General features: G+C 40.6%; 1 protein-coding gene across 1 annotated transcript; it reads left to right on the top strand.

The window, feature by feature from the left end:
• The first annotated feature begins 5,382 nt into the window (after positions 1–5,382).
• On the top strand, positions 5,383–6,318 carry LOC114689324 (vomeronasal type-1 receptor 4-like). The gene has a single exon (XM_028863665.1). The coding sequence runs from the start codon at positions 5,383–5,385 to the stop codon at positions 6,316–6,318; it is 936 nt and encodes a 311-aa protein (XP_028719498.1).
• The last annotated feature ends 8,717 nt before the right edge of the window (positions 6,319–15,035 follow it).

Below are 15,035 nucleotides of genomic sequence, written 5' to 3'. Positions count from 1 at the left end.
CCTTCACTTGTGAGTTACCCCACAAAATAAACCTCCCTTTTTAACTACATGGAGTTGCCTAAATAATTTCACCAATAGATATCTTCTGTTCCTTCTGTGTTGGGATGTTCAGGTCTTGCTGTTGTAGGTTCTGATGGAGCCATATTGTTTTTATGTTGTTGACTGTATTTTGGCACTGGTGTCCACCATCTCTTTCTCCACGCAGTGCAAGCAGTGTCTGTGTCTGAAAGAGCCTCTCTTGGTCTGATTGATACTCTTGATCCAGTGGGGGCTCTTGGTCTAGTAGATGCTGATGGACTCTTTGTCTCAGGGAGCAGCTCTTAGTCCAAATGGCACCAGTGGGCTCTCTAGTCCAGTTGGGTGCTGGCAGGCTCTGTCTCAGGGAACAGTTGCAGTCTCTCACTATCTGACTTTCATGCTGTTGTGGTTTGGATAAGGTACACCATATAAGGCTCTGCCATTTTAATACTAGCTTTCGAGGTGGTTGCGGTTTGGAAAGGATAAAGATGTGTGTCCTTTTCGGTAGAGGTTTATCACTGGGGCCAAGGTTAAAGTTTAAAGTTTCTTTAAACTTTAAATGACTCTCACCATCCCAAGTTCACTTTCTTCCCACTTCTGGAGTATCAAGATGTGAACTCTCAGCTTTCCCTGCCATCCTTCCTCTGTTCTCCCATCATGGTCTCAAACACTCTGAATTCAGGGTTTTGTACCCCTGTTGTGGTTATTCCACAGGTTTATCTATATGAGGAGTAGGGAGGAACACTGCTATTAACCAAAGATGAAAGCGGTTCCTTCCTGTACTGGTAGAAATAGGACTTGCCATCTCCCTTTGATCTTCCAGGGCAATAACAACTGCCATCACCCAGACACATCCTCTGCCTGGAGACTTCAGACACAGACTTGATCAGACAGTGACATCTACAACCGAGAGCCTCCAGTCACTCCAAAGACAGATGAACCATCCTGCAGGGTTTGTGCTCCACAATAGAAGAACACTAGACATAATAACCACTGAATATGGGAAGACTTGCTTGGTATTTGGAGAAGAATGTTACTTCTATGTAAACAAATCGAATGTTGTTAAAAATTAATGATACCACCTCAAAATATTCCACAAAGACCTGCTCTAAAAATTCCAGCCATAGAGCAAATTAGCTGAATCCGTAACCCTTTATTATCTTGGCTCCCACCCTCTGTCAGTCCTCTGATAATGCTGTTTTATTTGGATGCTTGGCCCCTGCCTTATTTATTGACTCTGCTGACAGATCACCACCATTGCTAAAATCACTAACTATCAGGTCATGGTTCATTACCAGACCCTGAACTCTTCTGACACAGGTGACAGATTCTTCAAGGTTTAGAGTAATGCCTCTTCATTAATAACCAAAAACAGGAAGATGTTGGAAGCCATGGCTGACTGGTCAAGGTCACAGCCTGCCATAAGCCTAGCAGCTTTTTCTATAAGTTGGGCAAAATGGAACCACCTCCCTCTAGCAGAACTTCCTTAACTTTCTACCTAACCTTATCTGGAGAATGTCCTGAGGCCTGAAAAACTGACCTTACCCAAAAGCTGTCTCTGAAACCAAATGCCTGATTCTTCTTTAACTTAGGCCTTGCACAGATCCCCACTAAGAAGACTTGTCTGCTATAGGACCCTATTGTACATACTAAGCCTTATGATAGGGGTGTGCCAACTAATGCGAATTAGGGTTTGTCCCTTAGCTCCCCAATCCTATATGCTCCTTATATTCTGGAATAAAATTGAACTTATTCACTGAAATCTCTCTCCCAAAGGGCTATCTGCATTCCTGCTCATGGGTCACCAAAGATTTCTGTTGCCCCATCTGCCTCTTTTCCCTCTCAATTTGGTGGCTAACAGGCCCAGAGGGAGAGGACCCACACACAAGTCATTGTCTTTTTCTTTGTATCTTTGGTCTAGTTAGATGTTTCATAGTTCCTGGAATATTGACCAGGGATAACTGTTGTACAAAAAATTAGAGTGACAGAGAAGTTAATTAAAGAAAAACTCATTGTATCCAACACAGTAGAATGTCTGGATTGACTGGAGATTCAACATTCACACGGCATGGGCCAATCACCTGGCCAGGAGATTATGCCCCAAGAGGAAGGACCACCCCTAAAAGATGGGTGTGCCTTAAGCCTTGCTGAAGAAAAGATTTGTAAAAAAAATTCACTTTGATGAAATATTGTACTTTTGCTTCCTTTATTCCCACATCCTAGCAAGGTTCTTATAGAGCACAGCCATGCTGCTCTGAATTACCCTTCCTTCTTTCTCTACTCTAAGCATGATTGCCATAATGGTTTTTATTCTTTAGTATTTCTTCAAGCCCCTCTCCCCATCATGGGGCTGTCTGCCACTGTGTGACTCATCTCTGTTCTGGCTTATCTCAAGTTCATGGCTCTTTCCCAACACTTGTTGATTCACAAATGGAAAAATACCAGACTCCTGATTAAATTTTGATGGTCTTCCAGAAGGACTTCATGTCAGCATTTTTTGAAAGTGTGAAACTGTACTGTACAATAAGCCCCATTGGAAATACATTCAACAAATCCCTTGATCTACATGGAGTGCACCTCCCCACACCTGAGGACAACACAAATTGAAAACTTAGATGCTCCCAAAGGAAACATGGGAAACTTTTTCTAACTTCTGACAGCTATTCCTTAACGTCCAACAAAGTAAAAAACATTATCATTAACAAGGTAAAAATTGTGATTTGCCCTGAGGACCAATGTTTTTTTCCTTCATTGGAGGTAGTCTCCATGCAAACACTGTCACTGACATGACAGATGACAAAGTAATGCACTCTCTGAGGGATGTTAGTCTAGTAAACAGTCCTTTTTATGAGCACTGGTACCCTGTGTTCATTCAGTCATCTGCCCAATGTTCCTTGGAAAATACTGGAGAGGTAAGCATTTCCTTGAAACTGTCTCAGGGAAGAGAAGATCTTAAAATGGAGACTAAATAGGAGCTTTGTTTCTTCAGTAAGTGTTTAGGAGCTGGCCTTCATCTCTGTGAGCATCTCTATCCTTGCTGTGGCTGAACAGGTGGGGTTATTGCAACTGTAGATGTCTGCTTAACATTCTCTTCTCCCTATTGCAACTCTTCTGAAGTCAACATTAATGGTTAGGATAGTTGCGTTTTGTCTCTTCTTTACCTAATGATGTCAATGATTTCTTCATCCCAAGGAAATGTCTGTTTCACAGCTTAACACTTAGTAGAAAATGACGTTGAACTTGACATCTAGTTCAAGTTTTGATGACTGATTTTTAGCTGATGGATGGAGACTGATTGTTCTCTGGAAAACAATATATGAAGTCAGCTGCAGATTAAATAAGAGCCTTCAAAGCCATGATTTAAAGACACGAGTTTCAAGAGAATTTGTCTTTGCAAAAGGTTTAACTGTGATGATGTATCAATCATTTTGAGTGTGGCTGAGGGAAGCTGATGATGACTCAGCTGCATCCCCAGTTTCTGCTTCCTCATTAAAATAGGGAAGATACACAAAATTATGAATAAATGAATACTTTAGTCCCTGGGGATTTTTCCATATATATGTGTGTGTGTGTGTGTGTGTGTGTGTGTGTGTGTAAATTGAGTTCTCTATATATTTTCAAAATCAGCCCTCTGTGAGATGTGGGGTTGGAGAAGATCTTTCCCAATCTGAAGGCTGCTGTTTTGTCCTATTGACAGTGTCCTTTGCCTTACAGAAGCTTTTCAGTTTCATGGGGTCCCATTTATTAGTTGTTGATCTTAGTGTCTTCATTATTAGTGTTATATTCTGGAAGTGCTTTCTTTTGTCAATCCATTCAAGGTTATTCTCCACTTTCTCTTCTATCAGATTCAGTGTGACTGGATTTATGTTGAGTTCTTTGATCCACTTGGACTTGAGTTTTGTACATGGTGATAGATATGGATCTATTTGCAATCTTCTACATGCCTGCATCCAGTTGGACCAGCATTATTTTTGAAGATGTTTGCTTTTTCCACTGTATAATTTGGCTCTTAGTCAAATGTAAGGTGTCTACAAGTGTACGAACTTCTGTATGGGTCTATGGTTCCATATCTTTCTGTTTTTATCCAGTAAATATGGTTTTTATTACTATTGTTCTGTAGTATATCTTCAGCTCTGGAATCTTTATACCTCTTGAAGTACTTTCATTGAACAGGATTCTTTTAGCTATCTTGGGTTTCTGGTTTTTCCATATGTAGTTGAGTATTTGTGTTTGATTATTAATGGAGATTGCATTGAATCTGTAGATTGCTTTTGGGAGGATGGCCCTTTTTACAAGATAATCCTACCAATCCATGGGCATGTAAGATCTATCTTCTGATATCTTCTCCAATTTCTTTCTTCAAACACTTGAAGTTCTTGTCATACAGGTCTTTCACTTGCTTGGTTGGTGTTACACCAAGATGTTTTATATTATTTGAGGCTATTGTGAAGGGTGTTGTTTCCTTGATTTCTTTCACAACGCATTTGTCATTTGTATGTAGGAGGGCTACTGATTTTTTGAGTTAGTCTTGTATCCAATCACCTCATATAAGGTCTTTATTCTCTGAAGGAGTTTCCTCATAGAAATTTTGTGGTTATTTATGTATACAAGGATATGTGTATATAAATTGAGGTTCATATTTGTGATCAGAGAACTGGTTACTTTATTGAAATATTTTGTATTCTATCACTTTGATGATCTGCATAAAATTTTCTCAAAAGCTGATTTTTGCTACTTAATTTACCTGCATGATTTTATGAATTATAAATTTGTATTCTTATCCTTTTTAAGATATAGTAATTTTATTTTATGTATATAGAGGTTTAACTGCCTATATATCTGGCACCACATTTGTGCAGTGCCACAAAAGCCAGGAGAGGGCATTCAACTTGGGGAACGGATGTTACTGATGGATGTGAACCACCATGTGGGTGCTGGATTTGAACATGAGTCTACTGAACAGCCATCTCTCCAACTTCCAATTTGTGTTTCTTAACACTTTTTATCATTGAGGGAAGATGTTGAATTTGAAAGATAAAAAAATGTGTTCCACTGTTCAGTGTTCATGTGTTTTTATGTCATAATGTGTTACAATGGGTGTGATGTTGACCAAGAAAGATACAGCTGTATCACTAATACACTTGTATCATGAGGTGAGGGAAAGTACATGAAGTACAAAGTAATAGTCTGAGTTGTCTATGCAGTGTTCTCCAGGACAAGTTCCTGTACTGTGATACAGTAGTGTCTCCCTTCATAGAAGAAGTAAAGACTCAAATCATTCATTATGCTCAAACATTAAGAAATGTCTTAAAGAGAGCAGTGTTCCTCCTGGTCATCACTACAGTCTGCACAAAAGTCCTCTCCATGTCCTCTCAGAGTAAAGCTCTAAAAACCACTGAGGAACTGGCTCTCCAGATGCTCCTGCTTTCCCAGGTTGGAATTGGAACTCTGGCCAACATTCTTCTGTTTTTCCACAATTTCTCTCCCAAATTTACTGGTTCTCAACTGAGGCCCACACAGGTCATTGTCACCAACTTGGCTGTGGCCAATGCCTTCCTTCTCCTCATCACAGCATTTCCAAACAAGATGATGGTTTTTGCTCCAAGGAGTCCTCCAACTAACCTGAAATGCAAAATTGAGTTCTTAATTCGCCTGGTGGCTCGAAGCACAAACATGTGCTCCACCTCTGTCCTGAGCATCCATCAGTTTGTCACTCTTGTTCCTGGTCATTGGGGTAGGCTGATGCCTCGAGGAAGAGCTCCTAATGTCCAGAGTTATTCTTGTTACAGTTGTTGGTTGTTCAGTGTCTTATATAATGTCTATATTCCAATGAAAGTCAGTGGTCCACAGAGCACAGGCAATGACACTAACAAAAACAGCAAGTGGGTCTGCTCCACATCTGGATTTACTGTAGGCATGGCCATCTTGCATTTTGCCCATGATGCCACATTCATCAGCATCATGGTCTGGTCCAGTGTCTCCATTGTGCTTCTCCTCCATAGGCATCACCAACGAACACAGCACATCCTCACTGCCAATCAGAACCGCAGAGGCCATGCTGAGACCAGAGCAGCCCAAACTGTCCTCATGCTGGTGGTCACATTTGTTGGATTGTACCTCCTAAATTTTATTTGTGTAATCTTTCACACTTTTTTAATAGACTATCGTCTGTGGTTGAGGCATGTAAATGAAGTTTTGATTGCAGGCTTCCCCACTGTTTCTCCCTTCTTGTTGATCTTTAGGGATCCTAAGGATCCCTGTTCTGAGCTCTTCAACTGCTTAAAACCACAGTCAACATGACAAACATAGAAGACAGCTTTACTAGCAGCCATACACACTCTATTAAGTTAAAGTTGTTTGAAAATCCTTCCTCATGAAGCAGACATGTTGATTCCCTGAACTTATCCCAGCACTGGGGAGACTGAGCCAGGAGGATTGCAATGTAACCAATGGCACGTCAGCCTGCAGAGTGAAATCTGGGCCAAATTGTGACAAGGAGACCCAGTCTCACATCTCCCTTTGTGCATCCTAACAAAGAAGGTCATAGCCGGGCGGTGGTGGCTCACGCCTTTAATCCCAGTACTCAGGAGGCAGAGGCAGGCGGATCTCTGTTAGTTTGAGGCCAGCCTGGGCTACAGAGTGAGTTTCAGGAAAAGGCGCAAAGCTACACAGAGAAACCCTGTCTCGAAAAACCAAAAATAATAAGAAGAAGAAAGAAAGAAGATCATAAATAAATGGGAGAAAGTAAAATGAAAAAGACTATCCATCATCATATAAATATTCAAACAGCCTTTGGAAATCAATATGTTCATATATTGTATTAGATCACGTGTTGCACATACTGCACCCTATATATCCATAACTGTTTCTTTTTAAAATATTTCTTCATTATATGCACAGTGTTCCACTTGCGTGCATGCCTGCACACCAGAAGAGGGCACCAGATCTCATTATAGATAATTGTGAGCCACCATGTGGTTGCTAGGAATTGAACTCAGGACCTCTGAAAGAGCAGTCAGTGATCTTAACCACTAAACCATTTCTCCAGGCTCTAAATTCATATACTTGTTCGTTTTTCTTTACCAGTCATATGTCCAAACATGTTTATATTTGTTGTTTGAACAGTTTATGGAAATGTTATGTCATATAGATGAGACTAATAACCTATATGTATTGGCATATAATTTTTAATTGGCAGACATGAATTTTACAGTTGAAAATGGAGATGTGTGCTTGTCCTAGAGTCTAGACCCACATAAGTCCCCCAAACAAAATTAATATGTCCTGCTCCTTTTTTTGTGTCTCTTTGCACTTATGTTTATCTTAAATGCTGGCACGTTGGATAGGGAATATATTGTGCAATGATAGATTGCTACTCACATATCCAGATAAACATTCTTTGCCTCTCCCTAAACATATTTTGCTGGATGGACAAATATCTATAAAGTAGCAGAAACTTCATTTCTGGGATTCATCCCATGAGATTTTCCTTACCATCAATGAAATTCAAAACAAAACTCCTAGTTTCCTAATAGACTCATTTGGTTTTTTTCCCATTTATTTTGCCTTTCTCCTGGTAGTATACTCTGTTGCCTGATATGGGCCCAGTTTATAATTTTTAATATTTTGGTTTTTACTAATGGTGGGTATTTGTTTAGGAATAAAGGTTGGGCCACAAAATACTCATCTGTTTAGGGTAACTATGGAGCACTTCACAGAACATATAAGATGATTCGATAAATCTATCTCACCTCAAGTATGCCATAAACTTCAGTAGGATTCTCTCAGTAGCAGCAACAACCATGAGCAGACAAGGAGGAGCACATCTCCATACCAAAGTCCAAATCTGAAGGTAATATGCACTGCAAGGTGTTGATTCATTTGTTGGCTACATAGTGATTACATATAGGGGTGTGTGTGTGTGTGTGTGTGTGTGTGTGTGTGTGTGTGTAAACTTACTTTTGATGAAGCAGAAATTAGATATTAGATGAAGAGGAAATTAGCTATTCTCAGGTGTGTAGGGTCCATCCTGTCATTCTCAGCATGTAAAACTTCTGTCCAGAATAATGCACAGGTACAGCACACACAGCTGGTTCCTTCTGTAATCACTGGTCATCTACAAAGAGTCATCATTTTCAGTCTGCAATATTACACAGGATCTAAAGTCCTTTGTGTGTGCACTGCCAGGTGCTCTGTGAGCTCACTGAGAAGCAGGCTCAGGAGATGGGGTTGGGTCTACTCAGTTGAGGCACAAACACTTTGTTTCCACAGTCTTCTCACATTCCCTCCCTGAGTGAGGATGAGCTCTGATTCTGTGACAAGCACCAATGTGAACAGCAAAACAGGCCAAGGGGAAAGGCATCATGCTTTTTGTAACAACTGAGGGGAAAACTGTTTCAAGGAGTGGGGTCTATTATCTATCTCTAGATATAATGATGTTTACAATAGAAACAATTAATGGGCTGCTCATCCACCTACAGGATAAAGGGGGACATCTATTTAAAACTATTCAGCTATTGCCTCAAGATGACATTATATAAGGGCTTTTCCTTGTTTTTCTGTTAGATGTGGTCAACTTCAGTTGGTTGATATTTTGCGTTGATTCATCTGGTATTTATTCTCAAATGAGACCACAAACATGCAGATGTGAGAACATTTCCTGGACTGTAAAATGCAGAAAATATTGTTGAGTGACTTGTTGTGTATGGTGTTTTCAGGGGGAATATACTACGCTTCAGATACTACGCTTCATATCTGAACACTGGGTATACTGGAGTTATTAATTTATTGCTATGATGTTACACATCAAGTTTGGAGCCAACTTTCCTTTTAACTTAATTCACTATTTCACTCTGTTTCATCATATGATGAAAGAAAAAAAAACAAAAAGGAAACAGGACACAGGAAAAGATATTGTGAAAATGAAAATATTTGTAGCAAAAATATGTGTATAAAGGTTAACATGGCTGATGATTTCCAGCATCAGGAAGACAGTGTGCAAGCTTGACCAAGTTATGAAGGTCTGAGTAAGTTATCAATGGAAGTGAAAGGTGAGATGTCAATATTTCATCTGTGATCCTATCTTTGAGAGGTCAAAGTTTAATACAATGAATAAAAATGGGGTTCTCTCCAAGTATTGGTCTTTCCTTGGTAAGTTTTTCAAGTACTGCCTTAAAAGAATAAAATATTTGTCCATTTGGTATGCATGTAAATAGATTGGGCTCTATTAGGTTTTATTTTCCAGCTCTGTCTGAATATTACCCAGTGGTTATTAATGCCAGCCTTGGGGAGGTGACTGAGGGTTAAAAGTACCTTGTTCTCCTTATAGAGGACACAGGATCAGTTCACAGTGTCTGTGGTTCAGGGGATTCAATACCCTCTTTTGCCACTCAGGGTATCAGGATGCATGTGGTACACATACAAATATCTAAGTAAACACTCATACATACAAAATAAAATATAATTGTTTTCATTTGTCTCCTTTGGTTTAAAGTAGATTCTGTTCTCATACACTATATTGTGATGATATTTTCCCATCCTTCTTTTTAACCCAGTCCCCACCACAACCCCTTGGATGCACTCTTTCTGTCTCTCATAAGAAAAAAAAGGCCAGGCGGTGGTGGTGCACACCTTTAATGGTGCACACCAGCACTCAGGAGGCAGAGCCAGGTGGATCTCTGTGAGTTCAAGGCCAGCCTGGGCTACCAAGTGAGTTCCAGGGAAGGCGCAAAGCTACACAGAGAAACCCTGTCTCAAAAAAAACCCCAAAAAAGGTCTTTTTAAAGATGAAAACCAATTGTGAGAAAACATAATGTACTAAGAGAAAACAAAACCAATCATATTGTGACTGGACAAGGCATCTCCATAGAAAGAAAAGAGCCCCAAGAGCAGGCACAAGAATCAGAGCCCCACTCATTCCCACACTCAGGAGTCCCACAGAAATACTAAGCTATAGGCAGTAATGTACATGCAGAGGATATGGTGCAGATTCCCGCAGGCCCTGTGCTTGCTTCTTCAGTCTCTGTGAGCTCACATGCACCTTGCTCAGTTAATTCAGTGTGCCTCGATCTCCTGGTGTCCTCCATCCCCTCTGACTCTTACACTCTTTCTGCCTCCTCTTCTGTAGTGTTCCCTGAGTTCCAAGATGAGGAATTTGATGGAGACATCCCACATAGAGCTTTGCATTCCAAATGTTGTGAGTCTTGTGAATCCTCAAATCCCAACACAGTGACACACCTTCTCCAATGAGGCCACACCTCTTCTACCTTCTCCAAGTGTTCCACTAACTTAGGAACAAGAATTCAAACACACGAGTCTACAGGGGCCAATCTCATTTAAACTACCATGTATCTAAATCTAATCTTTCTACAACATGAAGAAATTGAGCAATTCTCAGATGATGAGTCCAGCCATACATCCTCCTCCCAGGCTCCAGTCAAGGATCTTATCCCTCTCTCTCCTGTAACACAAATGGAACTTCAGTGTCCTTCTGTGATTTATTAGACAGATCTCTCTGAGGGGTCCCCCTTCTCTCATACCCAATGTCCCACATCAGTTATAAGGAACAATAGGAGCCTTCTCCCCAAGAACATATAATTTGGTGAGTTAACTTTATTGTAAGCATGGTCTTTCATGGTTTGCCCATGACTCTTTATAAAAGTCATGGTGTAGACCAGTGTCACCATGGTGCTACTCCTGCACAGACACTGCCAGAGAGTGTGGCAATTCACACCTCCAATGAGAACCAATTCACACATAATCAGAGGGGGAAGATAAGAACAGGAGGACACATATTGACTATACAATTCAGACTAATGAGAAGGCAAAGTTAAATGACCAGTTTCTTTCTTGGCTAAAACCAGGAGTGTCTGTGGACCTCTGAGCACTGTCACCTTCTCCAGATATCACAGATGCCAGAAATGGCTGGGATCTCTGATCCCTGATCTGTTTCCTCAATGATCTTGAGTTTCCACATCAGAGGGGAGGATTTTCAAGTAACAGTGAAGTCCATTAAGGGTAAAACTGGTGTGAGCTAGTGAGTAGAACCTCTGCCCTAATTGTATATTCGACGTTCAAGTTACATAGGTCCATCACCTTGCTGAGGTATTCTGTCTCACGAAGGAAGGGCCACCCTAGGAAGTGGGCTTACCTTAAGCCATGCTAAAGAGAAAAATTATTGCCTGTCAGGGGGAATTGGTGCACACCTTTAATCCCAGCACTCAGGAGGCAGAGCCAGGTGTTATCTCTCTGAGTTCGAGGCCAGCCTGGTCTACAGAGTGAGTTCCAGGACAGACAACAAAACTACACAGAGAAACCCTTTCTCAACCCCCCCACAAAGAAAAGTAGAATCCTCTACTTTTTCAGATTCCCATGTCTAGCACAGGCTTTCTACAAGAGCACAGCCAAGCTGTTCTGAATTACTTTTCTATCTCTGCTCTAAGATTGGCATTCTTTAATCTTCTGCTCTAAGATTGGCATTCTTTAATCTTTCCACACACCCCACACCTCACCAGGCACTTGTCTTCCATTATGTGGCCGAATTCTATGCTGGCTTAACTGGAGCTCATGACTCTTCTCCAGGACATGTCTATTCCCCTCCTGTGAGAAGCCTCTGAGATTTACAGCATGACTTTTCTTTTCAACTCGAATCAGATCATCCTTCATCTTTTTGATGCATTTTTAAATCCTGTTGTTAATAACATTAAGAACTCCAATAAGAACCTCCAATTCCCTTTTAGAAACTTGTGATGATAAAGAAACTACACAAACCCCCAGTATAAAGGTATGTATAAACAATTGAATACACACGTTAATGTAATTTTAAAAATCAATAATACTGAAAGCATCCTGCAGATTCCTTTGCTTCTCTGTCTTCATCTGTTGTTCCCACTCTCTTCTGCTGCATGTCCTCTCATGATCTGTGAGGGAGACCTCCCCAAACTGAATCAATCTCCCCAGGATTGCTTTAGACACCACATCCTGCTTTGGAGCTGCTGTTCAAGTTATGATACAGATGTCCCAGCCTCACACACCTGTGGGAGAACTATTTTCAAATGACCATTAGTATATTTCCTGGAGATTTTAGAAGACAAATATGTTTGATGTCCACTCTCTTGTTTAACTTTGATGATTGTGTCCTACAGTCTAATTTTTTCTCAATTATCCTCAACCAGTCTTACCACCTAAACAAATATTCTTCAGATCTCTCTCTATCTCATGCCTTTCAAATCTTTAGTATTTTATTTATTGACTGTGTGTGTGTGTGTGTGTGTGTGTGTGTGTGTGTTTGTGTGTGTGTGTGTGTAGACACATGTGCCAGGGTACCCATGTAGTAGTCACTGGACAACTTGATGAAAAATAACCTGTAGGTGAGGTCCCGAGTAGCTCCCTTGGAGGAGCTGCAGTTTGGCAAGTTTAGCAGATGGGGTCTGGAGACAGAGAGGTGGGGCCCAGATAAACACTTAAAGGAATCAGTTCCCCTCTTAAACCATATAAGTCAAATGATCTAATTGAAATCCTCAGGTTTCAGACCTTGTGGTTGTTCTGAGTTTTTGCTCTGACACTTGATGGATCCTCAGTGTTTTAAATGATATTCATTCCAATGAAAGTCACCTGTCCACAGTCCAACTCAATGATTCTCTCTCTCTCTCTCTCTCTCTCTCTCTCTCTCTCTCTCTCTCTCTCTCTCTCTCTCTCTCACACACACACACACACACACACACACACACACACACACACAACATTATGCTATGCAAGTAGTTTGCTATCAACATTTTCTTTAACTTTATTAATGTTACTGAGTCTAAATATATGAAGAAAGGAAAGAAAATGAAAAAGAAACAATAAGTGGGAAAATAAATATGTTAAATAGGAATAAGAATGGAAATAGTTTTAGCAAAAAGGACTTCTTTGTAAAGTTAAGATGGTTGGACATTTCTCTAGAGAGGGAAAGAAAGTTGGAATGCCTTTCTGCCACAGTCTAACTGCAGCCTGGTTCAGGTCCTGAGACAGGGAAGGGACATCAGCAGAAGGAAAGGAATTCTCCAACCACCAAAGGAGTTTCATACAAGTGGCCATCCCCAAGCAGCTCCAGTCATCTTTATTTGTACATCAAAAACAAGCATGTTTTCCACTCTAACAAGTTTTTTCCATCCTCCAATGTTAACCTCCATCAAAAACAAATATGTCAAATATGTTTTCCCCAACTTTGCATCAAATCATCTTTAAACCAAAAACAACACTTATCATTTTGTTAGCTTGGCTCATATCAAGCCAAGTACATCCTGTCTTTATAAAACTAAAGGTGATTGACATAGGCACACATTTTCAAGAAAAATAATCCTGTTCAAAACATGTTTAAAGAAAGAGGGGGGATCTGCCTCCTATCCTATCAACATTGAATCAGAACAGCTGGAGTGTGAGTGACAGCTGACATCCCTAGACAAGAAACCTGAGAAGTATTAGCTCCCAAAGAATTTTAGGGGAAAATATTTTAGAAAAATGGGATTTCCAGGAATGATCACATCTGTCCCATACATGATTGACAAAGTGACACTAAAACCTCCAAGGGAATCATCAGTATTACAAAGGAGAAGAGAGCATGCATTGGGCCCAGCAGTATCCTGTGCTGTCCCAAAGTCTACTGGTCCTTGCCAGTGAGGCTGTCTCTGTGGGATTTTGCCTCATCTGGAGACCCATTGGACAAGCACTCTTATACTGGTCTGAAACTAGGACTCACGGCTCCCAACACCTTACCAAGTTATTATTGTCAAGAAAATGCCCCACAGACTTGACTACAGACAACCTGATAAAGGCATTTTTCCACTTGAGGTTGTCTTTCCAGAAAACTCTAGATTCTTCTGTCCTGTTGACTAAAACTAATTGTCCATTCTGTTACAATCCCTGTGGGTTAATATCTGTAACTGCCCCTGTTGTGTCCAGAAAACACCATTCCCTTGACGTTATCAACTAACTCTGTCCCTAAAATTCTGCTCACTCCATACTCCATGAAGACTTTGAAGCCTTGGTGGGAAATGGAATGATATGTACATCTGACTGAGCAAACCAGGTTCATATTCTCTGCGTACTAACCAGTTGACAACCCCAGTGTTGATTGACATCTACTCTGAGAAGCTTCTCAGATGAGGGCTGAGATACATATTGATCTACAGGTCTAGCAATAAGTCATTAGGAAATGTTTCATTGCTCTGTCCAATAAGCAGAACATGAGTGCTGAGTTCTCTGCTACTATCCATCGACCCACATGTTCTTAGTCTTGTAGACAGTGCCGCTTATGAGCTCTAGCTCATGGACTGGGACTCAGATTGAATAGGGAAGTGAATGGTTCCTCCCATGACATTCATGTCACTGTTGCACAAATCTCATTATGCCAGACTTCGTTCTAGCTTGCAAGATTCACAATAGGATGGGATTTCTGGCAGCTTTTCTTTGTCCTCAAGGACTTTGTATATCACCTTCTAAGAACTATGAAATCTGGATGTGCCACATGACTTCATCAGCCTCCTTTCTTACACCACCTATGGACACATGGGTGGTATACAAATCTTCAAGGTAAGTGACAGTTTGAGTTCTCCATGTTCTTTGAGTCCAGTATGTGATGTCTTCAACCACCAAGTTTTGGAGAGATGCCAGCAGTATTGGTAATGAATGGACTGTTTAATAGGGGGCTGATGGGAGTTGATTAGCAAGGAACTGAAAAAGAAATAAACCAATGCTGGCATTGGGATTTACATTATTCAGCATGAGATTTCTACTTGGGTGACACCTCCACCTAATGTAGTGTAACTTCATTAAAACTCTTTTGAAATATGCATGTGTACAGCTTATAGGATGCTCCTATACTGGTATGTTTCTGTACTGTTTTTCAGAAGACACTTAGGGTTAGTTATCCCTGTCTATATTCCCTCCTCTATGTTTCCCTCCTACACGCACCCAGATTTAACTCTTCATGTCCCATTACTGTTCGTTAATCCTTTATATCACTGTATTCTATCTAC

This window comes from Peromyscus leucopus, chromosome 1, assembly GCF_004664715.2.
Source record: "Peromyscus leucopus breed LL Stock chromosome 1, UCI_PerLeu_2.1, whole genome shotgun sequence".
In the NCBI taxonomy this organism is placed as follows: Eukaryota; Metazoa; Chordata; class Mammalia; order Rodentia; family Cricetidae; genus Peromyscus; species Peromyscus leucopus.
This window is presented reverse-complemented; position numbering and strand designations above follow the sequence as displayed.

Coding starts and splice junctions, on each gene's coding strand:
- LOC114689324 (XM_028863665.1), top strand. CDS start 5,383: ATGTCCTCTCAGAGTAAAGCTCTAAAAACCACTGAGGAACTGGCTCTC.